The sequence below is a fragment of the Acanthopagrus latus genome, chromosome 4 (genome assembly GCF_904848185.1).
Source record: "Acanthopagrus latus isolate v.2019 chromosome 4, fAcaLat1.1, whole genome shotgun sequence".
Taxonomy (NCBI): Eukaryota; Metazoa; Chordata; class Actinopteri; order Spariformes; family Sparidae; genus Acanthopagrus; species Acanthopagrus latus.
Window position 1 is genome coordinate 10,666,440 of NC_051042.1, and position 22,086 is coordinate 10,688,525.

At 41.5% G+C, this 22,086-nt stretch overlaps 1 protein-coding gene across 1 annotated transcript in view; it reads left to right on the forward strand.

Moving 5' to 3' along the window:
* Positions 1 to 11,851, forward strand: part of tshz3b (teashirt zinc finger homeobox 3b) — a 39,208-nt gene extending 27,357 nt beyond the window's left edge. The window contains exon 2 of the mRNA XM_037096245.1: positions 6,447 to 11,851. Within this exon, the coding sequence (XP_036952140.1) occupies positions 6,447 to 10,099 (3,653 nt within the window). The 3' untranslated portion in view covers positions 10,100 to 11,851. The remainder of the gene's footprint in view (positions 1 to 6,446) is intronic.
* Positions 11,852 to 22,086: the final 10,235 nt, after the last annotated feature.

Consider the following 22,086-nt stretch of genomic DNA (forward strand, 5'->3'; position numbering starts at 1 on the left):
TAAATACACTGTCAGCAGCTACCCAGCTGAGTGGCATGGGGAGATGATTAGCCAGGCTAACACCGTTCACATACACACACACACACACACACACACGTGCACACGCGCAAACATTTACGGACATACACAAGCATGCTACAACAGCGTCTGTGTTTCTGAATAATCACAGTATTTCAGTGTGTAGCGACGCTGCAGCCACAGACAGACACACTAACTCTTGCCAGTCCAAATCTAATCTCCCCTCTCTCTCATCCTGCCGCTCTGTCTCACTAACACCACTGCCAGTATGTGCTGTATATGCTAATATTATCTCAGCTTTTTTGAAAGGCATTTTGCATATTTCGGACTATCGTGCTGTTCATTACCACTTATCAGCGTGGAGATAGTCACACATAAAAAAAAAAAGTATTCATATACAATACAAACAGATACAGGCCTGAGAAAAAGAATACAACTACCAAAAAACAGAAGTACCTAACACACATTATTGAAATGTGATAATAGGTAATAAAACTGAAACTGATTCAGGCTTTTTTGTTCTTTTTTTTTTTTTTTTAATACAAGATACAGCTAAAACTTTTTTTTTTTTCTGTCTGTTTATTCACAGTACACAGCCTTAAATATAGCAATATTCTTAACATATATTCTTCCACATGATTTGAGTAAACATACATTTTATTATTATATTATTGTAATGATGTTGAAGCCACATTTTTTTTTTCTTTTCTCCAAGGTGTTTTCAGAGAAACATTTAGATTAAAGGTTTTCTACCTGAACTGCAAATCTAGTTTTTTTTTTTTTTTTATAAAGTTACTGTTGCATAGGACACTATTGAAGCTTGCAGGGGAACTGATCACATAGAACATCTCTGTGTCGTCACCATCATATGACAAAAATGTGCTATTTCTACCTTGCAGAGGCTGGGGATGGGTGATTTACTGACACTTACCATAGAATGATATAAAATGATGATCATCATTATATGTATAACTGTATGTAATATAAAGTCACATATTCTGTGTTGTAATCTTCCAGGGAAATGAGACTTAAATGTACACTTTACACAACATGGTTTATCTCAAAAATAAGAAATAAATATGTCTCTAACTACAGGTTAAGTCGAAGGATGTATTCTGTGCTTAAAGTACAATACTAAGTATTTATAGTATTTATTAGTACAATACTCTTACTATTGAAATGACCAAACACAAAGTGGAAATTTCCATCCGATTCTAAGAACGCTATAATGCACATTTCAAATGATTCGAGTAGTATTACAAGAATGTTAACTTTTTTTGGAGGCTTCATAACAATAACAGAGTAACAGACCCATTCTAGTTTTCATAGTGATTTGTGCATGGCTCAGTGTGCTGTGAAATTTCTAGCAACCCGGTGTGCCAGAAGTAATTAGTGCTTCATATTGCAGTGATACTGTAAGTATGTTACAGATCTGGTAAAGTCATGTAGCTGGCTTGAGGGAAGAGCTCCATTCTTCAGGCCTCTGGGTCGATCGAACACCTCCTGGGATCGATAGCACGCCTCGCCAATCCCAAGGCACTCGCTGCAGACAGCCATGCCCCTTTAACCACCCTCGCTGCACACATACAAAGAAGCCACCCCACCAATTTGTCTGTGTATGTCAAATCACAATAATTAAGCATTATCGATCTCAGATTCAATTAACTTCATTAACGTGGGCTGCACTGGTGATTGGGGAGGGATGGAAAAGCGGGGGGGTGGTAGCATGGGAGGGAGGTGAGGGTGGAGATTATAGGACCTCATCAAGTGGGAAATGGCGGGGGGGGGGGGGGGGGTAGGTGCGTGGAAACACACAAATACCCTTTCAGAATTCAGACACTTGCTATCATCTCAGGCCAATGAATATCTTCAGCTTTTCCTCAACAAAAATGTCACCGTGCATGATGTGGACAGTCTGTCTGTGTGTGTGTGTGTGTGTGTGTGTGTGTGTGTGTGTCTTTTTCTCTCCCTCTCACTCACACACACTGAAACTGCACAGTCCAGTCCAAGCACAAGTGTAAACAGACAGCTCTGACGTGCCTGCGTGTCCGATAGGGCTGTTAAGTGGTTATGTAAGCATGATAAACTGTTTCCTAACATCATAACATCTGCAGAGTGCATAAGCATTTCCTCCTTCTACACACATGGAGACATAGTTCACAATCGCTGCTTCGTAATCGTCCTAAATATTTCTATTGGACTGTAAATAAATAAGAATAAAAAAAATAAAAAAAAATTACTTCCATTGGAATGTTTGTTATTAGAATCATTTACCGTAATTGCAGGGATTAGCAGTTTTGTTCAGATGTCAAGTATCACTTCCAATGTCTCACAGAATCAGCTGTGGTGTTTGCCTGCTTGCCTCGGTTTCGAAATCAGCACTCTCTCCCGGCCTGAAAATGAGATCAATTCCACCTCTTCCACCCTGCTGACAATTCATCTGGAACTCCCTCTTTCTCCCTCCCTCTCTCTCTCTACTAATTAAAAGAGCACCTGTATACCTGGTGTGTTTGGCCCGGGCTTCTTAAACTCCAGCGGTTTTGTGCGTGCGTCGATGGCTTTCTCCATATTTATCTCAGTATCTGGGGTTACAGTGTTGTGAACCTCATAGCCTGGACCCGAGCCAGTGGCCTTGGGGATCATCTCTGCATGTTCATGTTTATGAGTGTGTGTGTGTGTGTGTGTGTGTGTGTGTGTGTGGCCCCAGTCTTGACTTCCTTCCAAGCCCTGCCTCCCTCCACCTTCTTCCCTTAGTCTCTTCTCTCCTACCACGTCTTGTCCTTTCTCCTTCTCCTCTTTGGTTTGCACTATAAATTCTGCCGCAACTTTATTTGACTGTGTTAGCTACAACAATAAAGACAATAATGGATAAGGTAAAGTGTGACCTTCTCCACATTCTGCGCTGAAGCCATGATTGTGCCAGGTTTTGTCTAAAGAATGGAGAGTGGGACAATGAACACCAACTCTCTTGAACCTTATACAAATACTACAGTGACGTTTTATAGGGAAAAACTAATAAGACTGTGTACATCAGTGGTTTCTTCCCAGTGGGTAGTGATGCAGTTACCAGTTACATTTGAGAAAAATAGAAATTCTGATTTGTTAGAGAAAAAAAACTACATAATTGTGTTTAGGATGATACAAAACACAGGATTCAAAAATTGATGTGATGGGGATTGTAATGTTATTGATCATCACAATTACTAATATTAAGAGAGTTCAAATGAATGTCCTAGAAGTAAGTAACTCTAAGCAGGAGAGGTATGAATGTAAACGTGACTCGACCTATGAAAAAACAAGACAAAGCAACAATTCCAGTATACTGGTAAAAAAAAAAGAAAAAAAAAAAGTATATAATAATATCCACTAATATATAAAAAAAGGGTTAAGACTAAGTGGTGTACATGACAAAACACCTATTAACACATAGTGCGTTGTGACCTGACCCCTAACCGAAGTTCAAAACTTAAACAAGCCACATTTTCACAGAAAAAAATGTAAATGGTCATTAACATCAAGACAGCTGAAACTGCAATCAAAACTGATATTTACTCTATAATCACAAGATAATGCTGGCAGCTGTAGTTAAACCTAAAGGCAGTGTATTTACTGCAAGACATTGTATCAATCTGTTGTAACAATGTACCTATTGAATGTCAAAATGTCTCCATATTTCAACATCCTCTGCCTCAAAACAAGTCCAGAAATCAGTCGTGCGCTTCATGCTCCATGTAGGTGGATGTAGCCTACACACCGAGGTTTCATTCAGCACACACCGGTCTTGCTGGCAAACACTATTTTCTCCCTGATCCTCTTGCATGTGTCTCTATACATATCACGCACTCGCAGGTACACAGATGGGCACCCACACACACAAATACACAACCATGCTCTTATCACACAAAGGCAGCTAATTTGAAGTGGAGTGTGTACGTTGTGTTTTAAAGGGGATTTCACATTGATGTTTGGCCTTGATGAGAGCTGCTGTGTTCGGCTGTTTCCTCAGCAGGAGCATTGTTCTCTTAAACAGCTGTCGTTTTGGCTGATTCAGAACAGATGGCATGTACATGTGGGTTTGCTCGGCTGCATGTATGTGCGGGCGGGTGGATGTGTCTAGGAGACAGGGTGGGGGAGAGAGAGAGAGAGAGAGAGAGAGAGAAGGGGATGCTCAGAGGTAGGGAAAGTGTAGGTATGCGTTTGTGTGTGCGCATGTTGCATGTCCGTAAACGCTAAAACGTGCAGCTGAAATGGCTCATCAAGGTTTTTAAATAGTTGCACTTAATGAATAACAGTATGTCATGTATTGTACACAGAGGTTGTGCAGTTTTTTAAAATACACGTAACAGCATCTAATATAAGATAGCATGTTTGAAGTGTTTCAAATGGATCCTTTTTGTTCGACTGAACGCTGGAGCAGACTGAATGTTCAACAGATAAGCTCCTGAAATTGCCTGAAGGCAAAGAGTTGTTAGACTACAGCAGTTACAGTACAACTGGTGTGTGTGTGTGTGTGTGCGTGTTTGTGTGTGTGTTTGTGGAGAACGTGTGTCTACGGTTTTGTGTGTGAGATGTGTGATGGGCTCTGGGACATCTGTGTCTCTGTGCATATGTTTGTCCCACGGCAGTGTTGTATCATCGCCAATGGCAACCAGTGGCCTGACAGTGACAGAGACTCCTTTCTGTGTTACTGCTGATGCAGTACTAGCACACACACACACACGCACAACTTGCAGTGCTCAGTGAGAGATGGATGTCTGCAACAGCTGTGTTGGATGATGTGGCTGGTAGGTTTTGTAGGTGGTCCTTGTTGAAGTCCACATTTCTCATTTTCATGCCTGTATTTTCACAAAACTGTAGGCATGATTTCTGGTGATACTTCTGTATCTCTAGCATGATGGCAGTGGAGTGAAGAGGCTGTGGCTGGGGTGGGTGTCGTCTCTTAGCATCTTTGAACTCTGTGAAGAAATCTCAAGTCACCAAATATCACTGATGCTCAAATGATGATCTGGGCATGTTTAATCACCCGCTGCCGAGCCTTCCTGTCCTGTGCTGTTTCTAATATTATCAGTCAGAATGTGTTTCATTTTTCTTAACTACTTACCTTGCATGTATTTTGTTCTTCCTGCTGTTACTACGAAAATGGGTCTGCATTTGCATCATAGATGTTACGCAGTTTTACATTTTTTTTTTCTCACTTATCCAACATTTGTGTGCCTTTGAAGTGGGAGATTGCGATTGAATATGTGCTTCCGTGCCACATCCATCACCCTGACTGACTAACTCTATGTTTACATACAATCTCAGATGAATGATGGCCTGTGAAAGAAAGGAATGCTAGGCACAAGGCCACTGACGTTCACATACATGCTCATCTTCTTTGCCAGCGTAGTTGCTAAAACAGGAGGTTCGTGTTTGCATGTGCATATGAGCGCATCAATTGCTATTCAAAAATCCAGCCTTAATCACTATGTGTGAGCATGCATCATATCTCTCATATCTCTTTTTGATAGACTTATTAACAAAAGAAAACATTCATAGATGTACAAAGGGGCGAAGCTGTGATTTGTCTTGATACACATTTTCTCTGTATGATTTCCATTGTATTATACTTAAACTAGAGGGATCTGAATATAAATTGAAAGCCTCAAGCCCACTCCCCGAAGCTAAACTGTAAATAATAACTCTAAACTTTTTCTAATCTTTGGTAATTGAAGCAAATGGGTTTTGCGGAGAGAGATTTGTTGCAGGCAAACGTACATACATTCATTTTTATTTACGAGGAGGCGAGGGCTGAGCAGTGTAATGAGTGAAAATGCATGCTTAATTTAAATGGCGAGTGTGTCTGTTAGGGAATGCATTAGAGTCTGCAGAAGGAGCGTAAGACATATTAATTGACAGACAGGAACCGCTGTCTCCGAGGTTGATACAAGTAATTTATTACTTCAGAAACGAATGCCACCGCCAGAATGTGCTTCATTAATTTCAAATTTAGTTTTAATTTCAAGCTGCTGCCCCTTGAGAAGAATAAGGTGGCAACTTCTGTTTGAAGAGACATTTTTCCCCTCGCCCTCCTTCCATCCTCCATCTCTCTCTCTCTCTCTTTCTCTCTCTCTCTCTGGCTAACTCTGATTTTCTGCAGTACAGAACAAAGACCCCGGGGTGGAGGGAGAATGGGAGGGGGGGTGGCAACTTGATTCCAATTTGAAAACAATGTCAATGTAAAAGGGTGAAGTTAGAAAATAATAACTGCAAAAGCTTATGATAGGAAATACTTTTCCTGTGAATGTCACTGGATGATGATGTTTCCTGTGGAGAATGCCAGTAGATTGTGATCCTATTAGTTCCCTGCTTGGTGGAGAAACATAATACAATTAGTTATGATGTTAGTGTGGTTCTAACAAATCTTTCTTTTCTTGTCTCCTGCTCAGCATACGTCCCTGAAGATGAGAAGGAAGCAGCCATGTTGGACGAGGACCTGGATGGAGAGGACTCAGCTCAGGAAGGGGAGGAGCCTGCTGCCAAGTTCCTCTGTCAGGACAAGGACTTCCTTCTCAAAGACAGACCAGGATCCACTGGTTTCCATGACTCTCCTAATGCTGCAGACTTTTCTGGTCAGGAACTGGACAGCGAGTCTCACCTAAGTGAATCTAGTGACAGAATGTCTGACTTTGAGAGCTCTTCACTTAAAAATGAGGATGAAGTACTCCTCTCTAAAGACCCCACAAATGGCCTGTCCTTGTCTTCAACCTCTAGCATGATGGCGACTGCCAATCCTGCCGCCCCAGTCAGTGGAGATGAGGCCATATTAGCCACAACAGGGTCTGTCGCTGACAGCCTGGAGAAGATGAAGGCCATTTACACCTCTTTCCTGACCAACTCCTATTGGTCCACACTAAACCTGAACCTGAGCCAGCCGCCTGCAGAAAAACCACCTCGCAGTCACAGTAGCAGCAGTAGTAGCAGCAGTAGCAGTAGCTGTGGAAGTGGAGGCTATGACTGGCATCAGACAGCTATTGCCAAAACCATGCAGCAGGCCTCACAGAACCATCAAAACCGACTTGCCCTGGTCCAACATCCCACAGTGGCTGTATCCACAGCATCTACCGAACCCAACCTTTTTAGTACTGTCCAGCTGTACCGGCAGAGCTCCAAGCTGTATGGTTCTATATTCACTGGTGCCAGCAAGTTCCGCTGCAAGGACTGCAGCGCGGCCTACGACACACTGGTAGAGCTCACAGTGCACATGAATGAGACAGGCCATTACCGCGATGATAACCATGAGACAGACAGTGAGGGTACTAAACGGTGGTCAAAACCCAGAAAGCGTTCTCTGTTAGAGATGGAGGGGAAGGAAGATGCACAGAAAGTTCTGAAATGCATGTACTGTGGGCACTCATTTGAATCCCTTCAGGATCTAAGCGTTCATATGATCAAGACGAAACACTACCAGAAAGTGCCTCTGAAAGAGCCTGTTACACCAGTGGCAGCTAAGATTATCTCTTCGGCTCGAAAGAGAGCACCTATTGACCTAGACATCCCTAGCTCACCTGACTCTAATGGAGGCACCACACCTAAGCCCACCTCCCTCAACGACTCCAATGACATACTCCATAAGGTCACCAACCCTTACATCACACCCAACAACCGCTATGGACACCAGAACGGTGCCAGCTATGCCTGGCAGTTTGAATCCAGAAAGTCGCAAATTCTCAAATGCATGGAGTGTGGCAGCTCCCATGACACACTGCAAGAGCTAACCGCTCACATGATGGTGACAGGACACTTTATTAAAGTCACCAACTCTGCTATTAAGAAAGGCAAACCCATTTTAGAGTCACCCACCCCAGTCCCCACATCCAATTCAATGGCTGAAGAAAAGGTCCAGTCTGTTCCGTTGGCTGCCACAACCTTCTCCCCTCCGCCGGCCCCAGTGCCTCCTCCAACCAGCATCTCCCCCACTGCCATGGTTGTGGAGATAAAAAAGGAGGAGAAGGAGGAGGAATGCACTAAAGAGTGCATCCTCAACAATGGTAACAACAAGGAGAAGAAGGCAGGAGGAGGCAGTGAGGAGGAGGCAGAGGAAAAGTTTGATGTTTCTTCAAAATACACTTATCTGACAGAGGAGGATCTGGATGACAGTCCAAAAGGGGGTCTTGACATCCTGAAGTCTTTGGAGAACACAGTGACCTCAGCTATTAACAAGGCCCAGAATGGAGCTCCAAGCTGGGGTGGTTATCCCAGTATCCATGCCGCCTACCAACTACCAAACATAATGAAGCTCTCTCTAGGCAACTCTGGGAAGAGCTCTCCCCTTAAATACATGTTCCCAGGAGGGGAAATTCTCTCTCCCAATGCTAAGAACCAGCCTTTGATCTCCCAGTCCAGCTGCCAGACCTCCCCACTGCCCAAAAACAACTTCCATGCCATGGAGGAACTGGTCAAGAAAGTAACAGAGAAAGTAGCCAAGGTAGAGGAGAAGATGAGAGAGCCCAGTAGTGTTTTGAGGGGATCTCCTCTTAGACGCACCACGCCCTCGCCCTGCAACAGTGAGGCAGGGGACTCAGCACGAGGGGAGTCCCCCAAAGAAAACAGAACAGGAGGCTGTACAACTCCTGAGAATACCAATGGAGTGGAAAAAGGAGTATGTGATGGAAGTGGAGCCAATCACAGCAATTCAAATGGAGACGTTTCCATAAAGGAGTCTGTGGAGAATGGAATGGAGACCAATGCTGTGACTTCCCCCCTGCCTGCGTCTCTGTGTGGCAGTACAGCTATCATCACAGACCATCCACCTCCAGAACAACCATTTGTCAACCCTCTCAGTGCACTGCAGTCAGTAATGAACGTTCACTTGGGGAAGGCTGCTAAGCCTGCCCTGCCCTCTCTTGACCCCATGAGCATGCTGTTCAAGATGAGCAACAGCCTGGCAGAGAAAGCAGCGGTGGCTGCTTCCACCCCACCAGCACAGACCAAAAAGCCAAGTAACGACCACTTAGACCGCTACTTCTACCAGCAACATCTAAACAATGACCAACCCATAGATCTCACCAAAGGAAAAAATGACAAAAACAGCAGTAGTGGTTCTTTGGGTTCAACAACTCTCTCTTCTACCATCTCCACCCCAACCTCAATTTCTCCCTCCTCTACTGTCACTATGACCAAAGCCTCAGCTGCAGTAGCTTCCTTTATGGCCTCCTCCCCTCTGAGAGAAAACGCACTGTCTGACATCTCTGACATGTTAAGAAACCTGACAGAAAGTCAGACTGTTTCCAAGTCCTCCACACCTACCAGCCTGTCTGAGCGCTCCGACATTGAGGGTGTCACACAAGAGGAAACAGAGGATGTTTCACCAGCACAGAAACGTAAAGGCCGCCAGTCCAACTGGAACCCTCAACACCTTCTCATCCTTCAAGCCCAGTTTGCTTCTAGTCTTAGACAAACAAGTGATGGAAAGTACATGATGTCGGACCTGAGCCCACAAGAAAGGATGCACATCTCTCGTTTCACCGGCCTCTCAATGACTACAATATCCCACTGGTTGGCTAATGTCAAGTACCAGCTGAGAAGAACCGGTGGCACCAAGTTCTTGAAAAACTTGGATTCAGGCCACCCAGTGTTCTTCTGCAGCGACTGCGCCTCTCAGATCCGCTCACCATCTACCTATGTTAGCCACTTGGAATCCCACTTGGGCTTCCGTCTGCGAGATTTGGCCAAGCTTTCTGGGGAGCAGCTGCTCAGCCAGATATCACAGCAACATCATCAACGCCACACCAAAGGACTCTCTGAAAAACTGCTGTCTAATCTGCACCCATCCAGCCACCCTTTACCCTCCTCTCTTCCCACATCCTTACCGTCTTCCTTACCCATCTCCCTGCCCTCATCATTAACCACCTCTCTGCCCTCAACTGAGTCCCCATCACCCACCCCCGAAAATGACGACGACAGTGGGACCATGTATCAGTGCAAGCTCTGCAACCGGACTTTTGCGAGCAAGCACGCGGTCAAGCTTCACCTGAGCAAGACTCATGGGAAGTCCCCTGAGGACCATCTCATGTATGTGTGTGAGCTGGAAAAACAGTAGCACTGACCATGGACAATGCTGCATTCTTTTTGTAATGGCTCACTCTCTCTTGCCCTGTCTCTCTTTCAGCATTTCACAGACACTTCTTTCAAAAAAGGAAAGGATTATCAATGTGATGGAACTGCACAAAGATGAATTCACAACTACTGCTTTGAGTTTTGGCACATGGTTTTAAATTTTGTGTTGTAGCAGTTGTTTATTCTTTTGTTTCTATGTGAGGTAGACTCACTCTGGCCCAAGACAGGACGGGGAAAGTGACTTTTTTCAAAATGTGCAGATCGGGGCTGTTGCCATGGAGAAGATATAGTATATGAAGGTTTAAAAAAAAAAAAAGAGAGAGATTTAAAATGAACTGGTGTGTATTTTGAAACTTGTGTAAATGGAATTAAGGTCCTTTATATTTTGGCATCACTGGGGTGTGATAAGCTGCATGCATAAACAAAACAGTTTAGTTAAACATTTAATAACTAAATCTGGTGCACTTTCCATGATTATTATTATTTTTTTTTTTTCCATTCTCCCGCTCGCTCTACCTTTCCTTTCTCTTTTCTGTGCTGGAGTCGGCATTTAAAATTTAACCCTCTGAGTACGTCAAAGCACTTCTACACCTAAGATCCAAACATTATTGACTGAAGATTTGGGATATGGAATTACGGAAGCTATTGTGAGAATTAGATGGACAATGTGTGCATTGTGTCTGCAATGCCTGTTTCACATGCATACAATATGCTGAGTCTAATCCTAGACATGAAAGCATTTTTTAGAAGGAGATTCTGTATTAAACTGTAAGTTTTACATGTTGAGCTTGATATTTGTCTGAGAGCTGCTTGCAGGACTTGACACAGGCATTGCAGCCATGTGGTAAGAAAGAAAAAGAAGAAATCTGAAGTCTTTTACTTTGGTCGATCAGGGACCTATACTAATTCAGGTCTGTGTAAAATATGTATATAACAACATATTAACTAATTCCTGTCTAAATTATGCATCATTTCTATATTTTTAATTTAAAAAGGATTGTGACTATCTGCTGGTGCACAGTATATGAAGAAAATTGTTTTGCACAATAGTTTTATAAATGTGTTATTTAATCAAAGGATTCGATAAAAGATAAGTAGCAAAAATGATGACAACAGGTGAATCTTTTTATTCCCAACTCGTGCTCAAAGGGTTAAAGACTCTTTTATACCAGACACTACTCTACATGTGCCGCTGTATGAACACTAAAAGATATTAAAGGTTGTACAAAAAAGATGTTACTTTATGAAGATATTTCACATGTAAACTGTTATTTATAAGCACTCTTGGTTGTTTCATATTGTTGAATGCCTTTTCGATTGGTCCTGTTTTTTTTGGTTGTTTATTTTTTTTGTTTTTTTGTTTTTTTTTTTTTGTTCTGTCTAATTACTCTGCCATAATTCCACACTGCAGCGTTATCTTTTTGGGGATATGAAAGGTAACCATGGTTACACTAACCTCTTGAGTGACAAGTCCTGCTACATTTTTGGCAGTTAATTTGCTGAAGTAACTGACAGCTGCCAGTGTAGAGAAATAGAAAAAAAAAAAAAAAAAATCCTTATGTGTAAAATATTGGCATGTAAACAGCACAGATACTGTAATGCATTCTGTGCCGTTAGTCTTTTTCATTTCGTTCTCTCGTTTTCTGTTGTTGTTGTTCTTGACAATGAACCCCCATTATATGACTTCATATAACCTTGTTTTCTACTGCAGCATTAAAAAAAAGGAAACCGTTTTTTGCAATATCGTGTGTGTGTGCATCTTGTGTCATGGCTATCAATTATGTGTGTGCTGTGCTGTCCCTAATGAGCACATTAGACTGGGAGTGTGTCAGCGTCTGTCTGTGACGAGCTGCAGACTAGTTTACAGTGAGTGGCAGTAGCGGGGCCGTGTGGGAGACAAACACAGACACACATAGATACACACACATGCAAACAGACACCTCATTGTTGGGCTTTCCCAGTAGCCTCTTCTGCTGTCCTAGTGGCTGAGACGAAGGCATATACTGGATATAGAAGACTGAGTCTGCAACAAAGGGAGCAGCCTCAGAAACGGCCAAAAAAATGAAATGACAAATAGTTCGTAAGGGGGCAGTGGAGCAATCAAACAACTAGAGAGCACCTGAGTTCCATGCTCACCCTCTTTCTCTCTTCACAAAGTGTGAAGACACGCACGCATAGACACGCTACCCTTCCATATCTCCAGCTCTATAATTTCCTCCAACGCCCATTTTGTGACTACTCTCAGCAAGGTAAGAAACCTGGCAGGCATGTTTGTTTAGGCTTCATGGGAGATGACAACAATGCTGACAAGATGAGCAGGTCCTTTCAAGTGTTTATTTATTCATAATTTTTTCCTGTCTAGAGCTGTGATTAAATAGGAATTGTATCACTATCAATTTGATGATATGCGCGGCACAACAGTATGGTACAGATAAAGCGGACGGAGCACGAGGTACTGCTTACAGGCGGAGGAGATCTATATCTGTGCAAAGATCTGCACGAGAATCAGTATATATTGAGTGCAGATAAGGGAATCGGTATGGTAGTGTGGCAGTAGAGGGTAAGCACTAGACTGGTTTCATCAGCATGGCATTTTGCCACGACATGAATTTAACAATATCGTCATTACCGTCGAAAGAATTTTTAAGCGTGTTGAAAGTAGTTTGGTACTCACAGAACTAAAGATAAAGCCTCGAACAAACAATCAGTAATACAAAGCACTGCAGCTTCTCTGTTGTTGCCTGCGCGATCCAACACATCGTCACACTGCGTCCTCATCTACTCCAAATGTCTAATGCTGCCCCTTGTATAACTGAGAGAATCACATTACATTTACTAATTAGCAAACATTACTAAAAAGGCAACTCCATCGAAAACACATTCCCATTTGAAGCTGATAAACACATGTTTTTGTTCTTTTTTTCTTTCTTCTATATGTCCACAAAGCAGACTCTGGAGCTTCCTTTTTATTTTTGTATCACAGGATGTAATGCCATTACTACTAAATATATATATATATAAAAATAAATAAATAAATAAAAGAAATACAAGCCCACCCTTAAGTGGTAGGTATTAGCAGGGTACGAAATGGTGAAGAAATGTGCACATACATCATTAACACACATGCAAATCTGCACACGCAAAAACACAAGTGCATTACTCATACACAAAGAGCACACACAATATAGCTAAGCAAGACAGTGCTGTTTGTGAAATGCATACATTTTTCTGCTATGAAAAGTCCAAGAAAAAATATACTAATGGCACACACACCTGCAGATAACACAAACACACACTGGTGTATAAATCTTATAGACCACTTTACACAATGATCTTCTTTTCTTCACACATAGACGCAGAAAAGGCCAACACACACACACACACACACATGCACACCCACATACACACACCACCTCTCAACAGCCAGGTATAAGGACTTCATCCGCAGTGACAAGGTGCCACTTTGTGTGAAAATGTCAGCCTTCAACTGTGCAGCCTGAAGTCTGGCACCGTATTTAAGGCTCTCATTAGCCTCAAAGAAAATATGCGTGAAATTGAAGTGTAAGAAAGCCATTTTCTCTCTCCCTTCCTTCACATCCGGCAAGCACAGGCACGGGCTTATTAAAGTTCAAAACTAGAATTCGTGAGACAATGGATACCACCGCCACCGGGATGCGTACACGCAGACACACACACAAACAAAGGGAAACAATTTAACATTCATGGATTTCCTGTGTATCTCAGCGTAATCGCACCATGCATTAGTTATAGTCAGTGAAGTAAAATGATGAGTAAATGCTTACCTCCAGACACTGATCACCCACACTGACATCTATGTTCTCTTGATTTATTTTTAAAGCACCCTTTACAAAGTTACTTCATCTCAGATTAACACCAGACACCACTATGTGCACATTTACGCATTCAAATGTAGACTCAAATTCAAGGTGGGGAAAGATTCAAGATAATGTAATGCATCCTGGTTGATTTGAACACCTGTGTGTACTTGTGATAATGCAAGCACACCATAAATGGAGGTCCTGGCGTTGCATTTGAAAAGACAAAGATATTTATGGATTAGTCATCATCGTATGCAGGTCATCTACAAAAATCAGTCAATTAATTAACAGTTTTGTTTATAAGTCCCTGAACAAAGTAATTTCTTGTGCAACAAGGCAAACAGCATACAGCCTCGCTGGCTGGTTAAAGCTTTTCAAATGCAGTGAGTTGCCATTTATATCTTGTTTTTGGACCATTTTGAACAGATGCTGCATTATGCTTTTAGTACTTTTTAGCTGTGCTAGCAGCAGGCTCTCTAGGTATGGCAATGTCAGTCTGTCAGTTGTTCCATTTGTCCAGACTGAAATATCTGAACATTTCTGTACAAATATCCATGGTACCCAGAGAATGAGTCCTTTGAAGAATGGCTGACTTTTCCTGAAGAGCCACTCAAAGCACTTGACAACACAAGTCAGCATTCACCCATTCAAACACACTAGTGTTTGCAAGGGGTCACCTTTTCATCAGGAGCAACCATTCATACTCACCGTTATGGGTTTAAAGGGGAAAACTGAAGGTGAACCCAAATGCAGATCAGAACAGAAGGCAGGATAAGGAAGAACAAAGAGCGAGCTTTGTTAAACCAAAAGCCAAATCTACAAAGACCTAGTGAACAAACAAAAATATCAAACAAGACCAAAAAGTAAAAGGAGCAACAAAACAGTTGAACAAAGGGCAAATAAAAAGGCAAAGTACAAATCAAGAGCCAAGTTTAAATCAAACAGAGAAAATGTCAAAAATCAAAATCCAAAATATACCAAAAACCCAGACTGGAGACACAAGGAACTCACACAAACACCAGTAGGACCAGGAACAATGAACTGACAAAGACCCTGTTCAGACTGCAGGCAAAAGTGGCCCAAATCTGATTTTTGGGGGGGTCAAATGACCGGGTCAAACTTCTTCAGAAGTAGTGTGAACACTCAATTTTTTATTTTTCTAATTCTTTTTTGTTTTCAAATCCGATTCAGACCCAGGTGTGATTTTTTTTCAATGCGGCCGCAGTGTGAACAACCAAGGCGGATTTAATGCAACGTTTACATCAACAAAATGGAAGAACAGGGACACAAGTTGCAGTGCCAAAGGAAGGTGAAGAGCCTGGAAGCTAAATCTAAAGAAGCGAATGATTCCAATAACTGAAGCCATCATGGTCGCATCACCTGCCCATTTTAAAACGAGCTCAGCCATGTTACGGGCGATAAACGCGGCTGTCAGCCGTTGGAGTTGCTGGATAGCTGCGAATCGGGCGAAGAGGAGCCTGAAACTCAGAGGAGTTCGGCGGACAGCGTGCTGCATCTGATGTCATTGTTATTGTTCTTTTGCGCATGCGGGTCAGTCAGTTTACAACAAGATGAGGAACAGGTGAGGTGGAACTGCTGTCCGAAGGTATACTATGTGTATATGTAGCCCTTTTAACTGTCTGACAAAAAAAAGCATGGAAATTAAACTAGCTCTCCCCATACTGTGAGCTATGTAAAATGTTCAATGGGAAGAAGACTTTCGGTCTGAAGCCAGCTATGCCAGTGAACATTAACATCTTAATAGTGGTTTTGGAGCCGGTGCTATGTGCCAACATACCACACCCTCATTGTAGCCCACACAATGCAACCGTCAGATTCCTCCAGGAATGTAGAGAGAGCCTCCAAAACAGTAAGCTGCTCGTATGCATTTGAGGAAGGTGTGCTGCAGATCCAGATAGCTTTATCTAAAGCGGGGGGGGGGCTGTTGAGAGGGTGGGAATACAAGCTCAGTGGATCTACTCCACACAATGGAATCACGCGGCATAACACAAATAAAGCCAGAGTACAAGCAAGCACCATCCTTACACAAAGACACGCCGAGAGCGCCCTGTCCATCTCGCTTTTTTTTTCTGTTGCAATTTCTTCTCCCCCCTGTTCTTTCTTTCACTTGCATACACAGACAGACATTGCTACCTATAGGCAGAGTAGACCTCACATTTGCCAGTATTTATTTTTTTTATTTTTTTCGAAAACCTAAAACAGTTCTGACTGGTATTATTGTATGTATTAATCTTAAAAGCCTACCATTGCAAACATTTTCAAAGCAGGTCAGGCTAGAAGATGCCAGGAAAAAAAAAAAGGTCAGAGCAGAGTAAATACAAACATTATCAAATTGTTTCAGCGGCTATGTTGATGGAATCTCATTGACAGCTAAGGCTTTATCTAATTTCCAATTTTTACCGCTACCCCTTGTTTTAGCCACCTCATCCCTCAGTACAGAATTACAAAGGATAGTGGTTGAAATCTCTCCCTGTCAAATGGGGCAACCATTTGATAGGGATTCAGAATCCTATGCCTGAACAATGAGTTATTGTTACCCTAACCGTTACCGAACCACTTGCATTATAGGGCTGCATTTTTGCAATTGCATCGGATACACAGGGTTCCTGGTACAACGTTGCCAACTCCGCAACTACAAAAGCACATCCTCACAGAGCCACTAGCATGGCTGTTAAGGGCTCTGAAAAAAAATAATATTTCAGAAAATTGGTTGCAGCATAAAATTTTTATGACTACTTACGCAGTGATCAAAATTAAAGTTCAAAACATCCATAGTTGTCTTTCAAACACTCTGTTAATGCAGTCTGTTTCCTCAGGACTGTGTGGTGGTCTTTCCCATTTCAAACAAGTGAGAACAGCAAAGACAAATGCCAACTTTGTTATTCAGCATTACGTTCTGACTGATGGAATCCTGTGAACAAAATGTCAAAGAGGGATTTCAGCCCTTATGACCCCATGTGTTGTTTTTGTTTGCACAGTTTTCACAGCGCTACTCACTAGCCATGTATTGTGTGAAAATACATGTGTTGTCTGTTTGAAATAATATCAATATTCTGTGTGCATGTTACCCATATAACAGATCGTTGCATATACACACAGGCACTGTGAGCAGGACTTATAGGAGTTATAGCTACCGTGGGTCTGAGCCAACGACATACCGGTCAAGTAAAACATCGTTCTGAGAGGAAGACACTTTGTAAATAGAACATTAGTTACTCAGTATGTGGGAACACATTTGGATTCTGTAAGAAGACTGCGATCAGGGAGATGAAATGATGGCAAGCACGAATCACAGCTAGCCTCACAAGCCATCGCTGCAGTCAGCAACCTAATGCTTTACCACAATACTTGTGCAGTGAAAATGTACTTTTTTTTGACAGCCGCACTTACTTTATTGAGTCTTCATCCTGGGCAACAGTAAAGAAAATGCAAAGCTTCAACTACCCTGTTTACTCAGTTGATATTGATTGACTGGAGTTTCAACTCAAAGAGGGCTTCCTAAGAAATATCTGCCAAGAAGTGCCAGGAGGCTGTAAAAGGGTTTGCTGTGCTTCAGCATTGTCAGGTTTAACCATTCTACTCTCTGACCTGAAACGATTCGGATTGATTTTCAGTTTTTCCAGCATGTCTTTGCCTTGTTACTTAAAGGCATTATTCCCTAAAAAAAATCACATGCAGCACTGTGGATCCAGCCATTAACAACCCAGTGCTACACACTATGCATTAAAATGAATTAAAATGAAACACATTTTCAGGAAACACTGACAGCAGATTCTACTCATATGAGGTTATGGGCAGTGATGCTGTGTTTAATCATATCTGAAATGCCATACATGTAAGCTGTCAATTTGGAAAAGAGTTAAATATGGAAATATTTTGTGGTCACTGATCTCTCCCACTTGGAAAATTGAAGTCTGTCAATACTGCAAACACTGCAGCCAGTCCACTATTGCTGGAAGCTCTTGGAGCCTAAATTATGTTTACAACGATTCGTATGTTATTGATTTGACAGTGCAATAAAAATCTGCCGTTCAGATGGTTGTAAGACATCACAGAAAGATACTATGAGACCAAAAGATCACTTTGATTCCCGTTCTTAAGTTTCTTAGTTGTTTATTCACCAGAATGACTGTCTTGGTAATATTAGTAGGCCTTGATTTACTTGCTATCTGAAAACAATTTCAAAAGAATCTTTTCAAGGGATGACTTTAAATTTTCCTCCCCTGGTGCTGCTAATATTCCAGTATCCCCATTATTTCATTAGACCCAATGCTATCCAAATATCCATAGTGAGATAATATTCAAACAACATACTGTATGTTGTCATCTGTCTTCCATTCATGTTTTTAAACTTGAGGTAAATGTAGGGCGAGTCCAGTACACAATCCCCTGTGCTTAAAAATGTTTATGGATTAAATAACCAACATGGACTATGATGTGCTTATTAGTTAGGTGGTGGTAGCCAAACTTTGCTTCTTTTGGACAGAGGCAGACAGGCTGTTACTCCAGTTTACTCCAAATGTTTTTTTAAGGTTTTTGTGGCATTCATTATATATATCGTGGTTCTAATGTATTTCAACCCAACAATTGTAATTTTGGTCGAAGTGTGGATGTTTAGGTCAAACTTTCCCATGACCTTCCGAAAACATTTTCCCTCATAGGTTTCTGCCTGTTGACGTTGCTATATATAAATGTACCTCTCGTCCATTACTGAGAGCTACAAGTCTATGGTTGTCTGAACATGGCCTGGGGTGATGCTAAACTACACTCAAAGTCACAATATCCATAAAATCCTGTATGGTACACACTGTAAGCCTATTTGCTCAGTTAAGCCAACCAGCTACTTGGTTTGGTCTTATCCACTGGTTTTCTAGGGAGAAAAATAACAATCATGTGAGTAGTATTCACGCACTAAAGTTGCTAACCTAGATCTTCAGGTGTGAATGATACGCCCTACCAGCTCCTCTAAAAGAATAATATTTGTGTCCTGTTAACATGGAAAACACCAGTCAGTTAAGTGACAGGGCGTGCCCGAAGTTGCACCCATAATTTGTGCAAGGTATTATGGGTAGATAGAAAACAAATAAACATGTGTATGAAACTTGTTGTTATGTTGCCAAACTATTGCTTTAAGGCCTGGTCATTCTAGCATGAAAAACGGCATAATTTCAAATTCAAATCAATTTCAATGGACTCCCTGATATGCACCTGTGCTTGTGATTGCAAATTGTCTTGATAGTGCAGACCTTCAGAGGACCCCTGGAGTCCAAAATGGAGCAATCCATCATATAACCCTACTTGGCTGGAGAACATACTGTTCCACAGAAGAGGTGCATTGTGGTTTGTAACCAGTTGTGAGTAGGGGTGTGACACTATACAGAAGTCATGTCCGGTATGTATCTAGGTTTGAGGCAATGGTTCTACATAACAGAGTAAACGCAACAAAAAATTTAGTAGTGCAAGTGAGACTTAATTCCATTTAGTGTTATGTTGTCAAACCTAAGATTTAAGACATAAGACAATAAAGGTTACCTAATGACTGGACTGACTGAGGGCTGTTGTATTCAATTCAAATTGTATCTATCTGTATTGAATGTACAATAAATTAGCAATATATGAATTGAAAAAGTTAGCTAGTTTTCTTGTTCTGCTCTAAAGATTCCAACATGGATACAGTGCTTTTTGTCTTTGTGGCTCGTGATGCAAAACATTTCCCATTTTCTTAGGGCCCACATTCATTAAAAAGCACAATATGTACGAATTTTAATTTTGAAAAAAAACAACTTAAATTTTAAACAGAATGAGAATAAACAGCTATTTTGACATGATAATGTCTAAATATTGTATTGTGAAGCAAACATGCTAACCAGCTAGCAGTTTTGCCATCATAGGGACTTTGTCGCGATATTTAGCAAGTTTTCAGATCCCTTTGACGACTCTTTTTTTCAAAAAAAGCAACTAGCGACAAATCTAGCAACCTTTTCTGGTGTTATTGGAGACTTTTGGAGACTCTGACGTGAAAGCACAAATCATTTTTAAACTTCTCAGCAAACAGTGGGTGCTGCCATGGGCTCGACATGACAGCTATCACTTCACATCATAATTATCATGTTTCAAAGTATTTTGTCATCTGAGTTTTACATACCTCACTGCTCTAATGAAGATTCAATCAGTAACTGAGTATGTTGCTACCCGTGCCACCATAGATCTACTCTGAATGCACACGTTTCTGAAGTGTCTTAAAATAACACATGTGATGAATGTGCAATTTCCCTAATTTACGGCTGGCTGCTGTATTCAGGTTGTGGGCTGGATGGAAATCTTAAATGGGGCTTGAACAGCACTCCTCACAACAAGAAATCAATATGCCATGCAGCCTGGAGAGGCGACCCGCTATCTACTGTGGCCGAGGAAATGCTCGCAGGGTAATTTCCTCTAAACGCTACAAACACAGCTCAGCCACTTCGCCGACACAAATAGAATCCCAGTCACACACTCTGACACACATACACTCAAGAAGATGTATGCTGAATGTGTACACCGGTGTGTGTGATCCTGTGTGTGTGTGTATGGTTGGAATACAATGACTGAATGTGTGTGTGTGTGTGTGTGTGTGTGTGTGTGTGTGTGTGTGTGTGTGTGTGTGTGTGTGTGTTGAGTGTTTTCAGGCATTGTGAGTATTGTATAAATATATAGCAGCAGGCCAGGAGGGAAGTCCAGATGTCCCTCTCCCCATGCTATCCCCACCATGTTCTGGGTCTGCCCCAGAGTTTTCTACCAAACCTCCACAGAAAGGCAAGCTGAAGGCCAAAGCGCTTAACAGATGTCTTTTAATGAGACTGACGTATTCATTAAAACCACAAAAATGTTCACAGTTTACAGATAACACAATTCAAAAATATGACTAACACCTTTTTTTTTTTTTTTTTGACTTAGATCTCTGAACACACACCATGTAGAAAATGTGTTTTACAACATTTAGGGTGATTCAGAGTTCTGATGCATTGTGTCTGCAGTTATGATGTAATCAGGGATAGAGCTGTCCTGAATAAGGAAGGTAAGTGAGTTCAGGCCACATCCGTTATCAATATATAATCTGTTCTCCTCTGTAGGGATTCTGTCTGTCGCTTGAACCTTGCCACGCCATGCATACATTTTTTTTAGTTCTTTGGCAAAGTAAAATACTCAACCTGAGCAGAGTGACTTGGAGGGAGGCAGATTTGAGTACTGTTGCCCTTGTCACTGACAACTAAACTTGACCAAAGTTAGAAAAAAACTTAGCTTATATAAAAGCAACTTAAGTTATCACCAACTAAACATTTCTAAACTGACATGAAGTTCATCAAGAACAGCTATGTATAGGTAATTTCATCTACAGCAGACTACGTGTAGTCAGAACATGTTTATCTCTCGGGCATCTCAGACTCTGTTAAAAAGGCATGTGATTTAAAGTTACTTCTCTCAATAGACGTTCAAAGCACAAGGATGTAACTCTATGGCCATCCAGATCAAATCACAATCAATCTTGTAAATTTAATTATAGCCAACCATGATGAAAGCAAAAAAGCAGGAAATGTTTTGGTGAGTAAGAACAATGAAAGATAATGAGTGGCTTAATAAATGTCACGACTTAATGAATGAAATTACAGGAGAACTCATACATATCTGACAAACACAAACAACCCAGGATAATAAATGTTTGCAATGCTACCAATAAAAGATGGACTATTGTCACTAATTATCAAGCATGGTTGCAGCTTTGTAAAATAAAAAAAAAAAATAATAAATAAAAAAAAAAAGTCAAGCATTTACATGAACAAGAACATGTCCAGACCAGAATCAAACACAGTCTCAGATGTTGATGGAAGCCACCGGGAACACAGTACAGAGGTGATTTACAAAAACTGGGACCAAAAGTTGGGCATCATAGATGGACATCTGCATTGTCCAATGGTGTTATTTGTCAGACAAATCACTCGTGAAAATGTAAAGTTATGTTCTTCTCTGGACTGTAGGTAAGATTTTTTAAAATAGTAGTAACGATGGTAATGTGTTATCAGGTTTGTACCTTATCTGACTGTGCTGTCATTTTGTTCCACCTGCTGAGGCT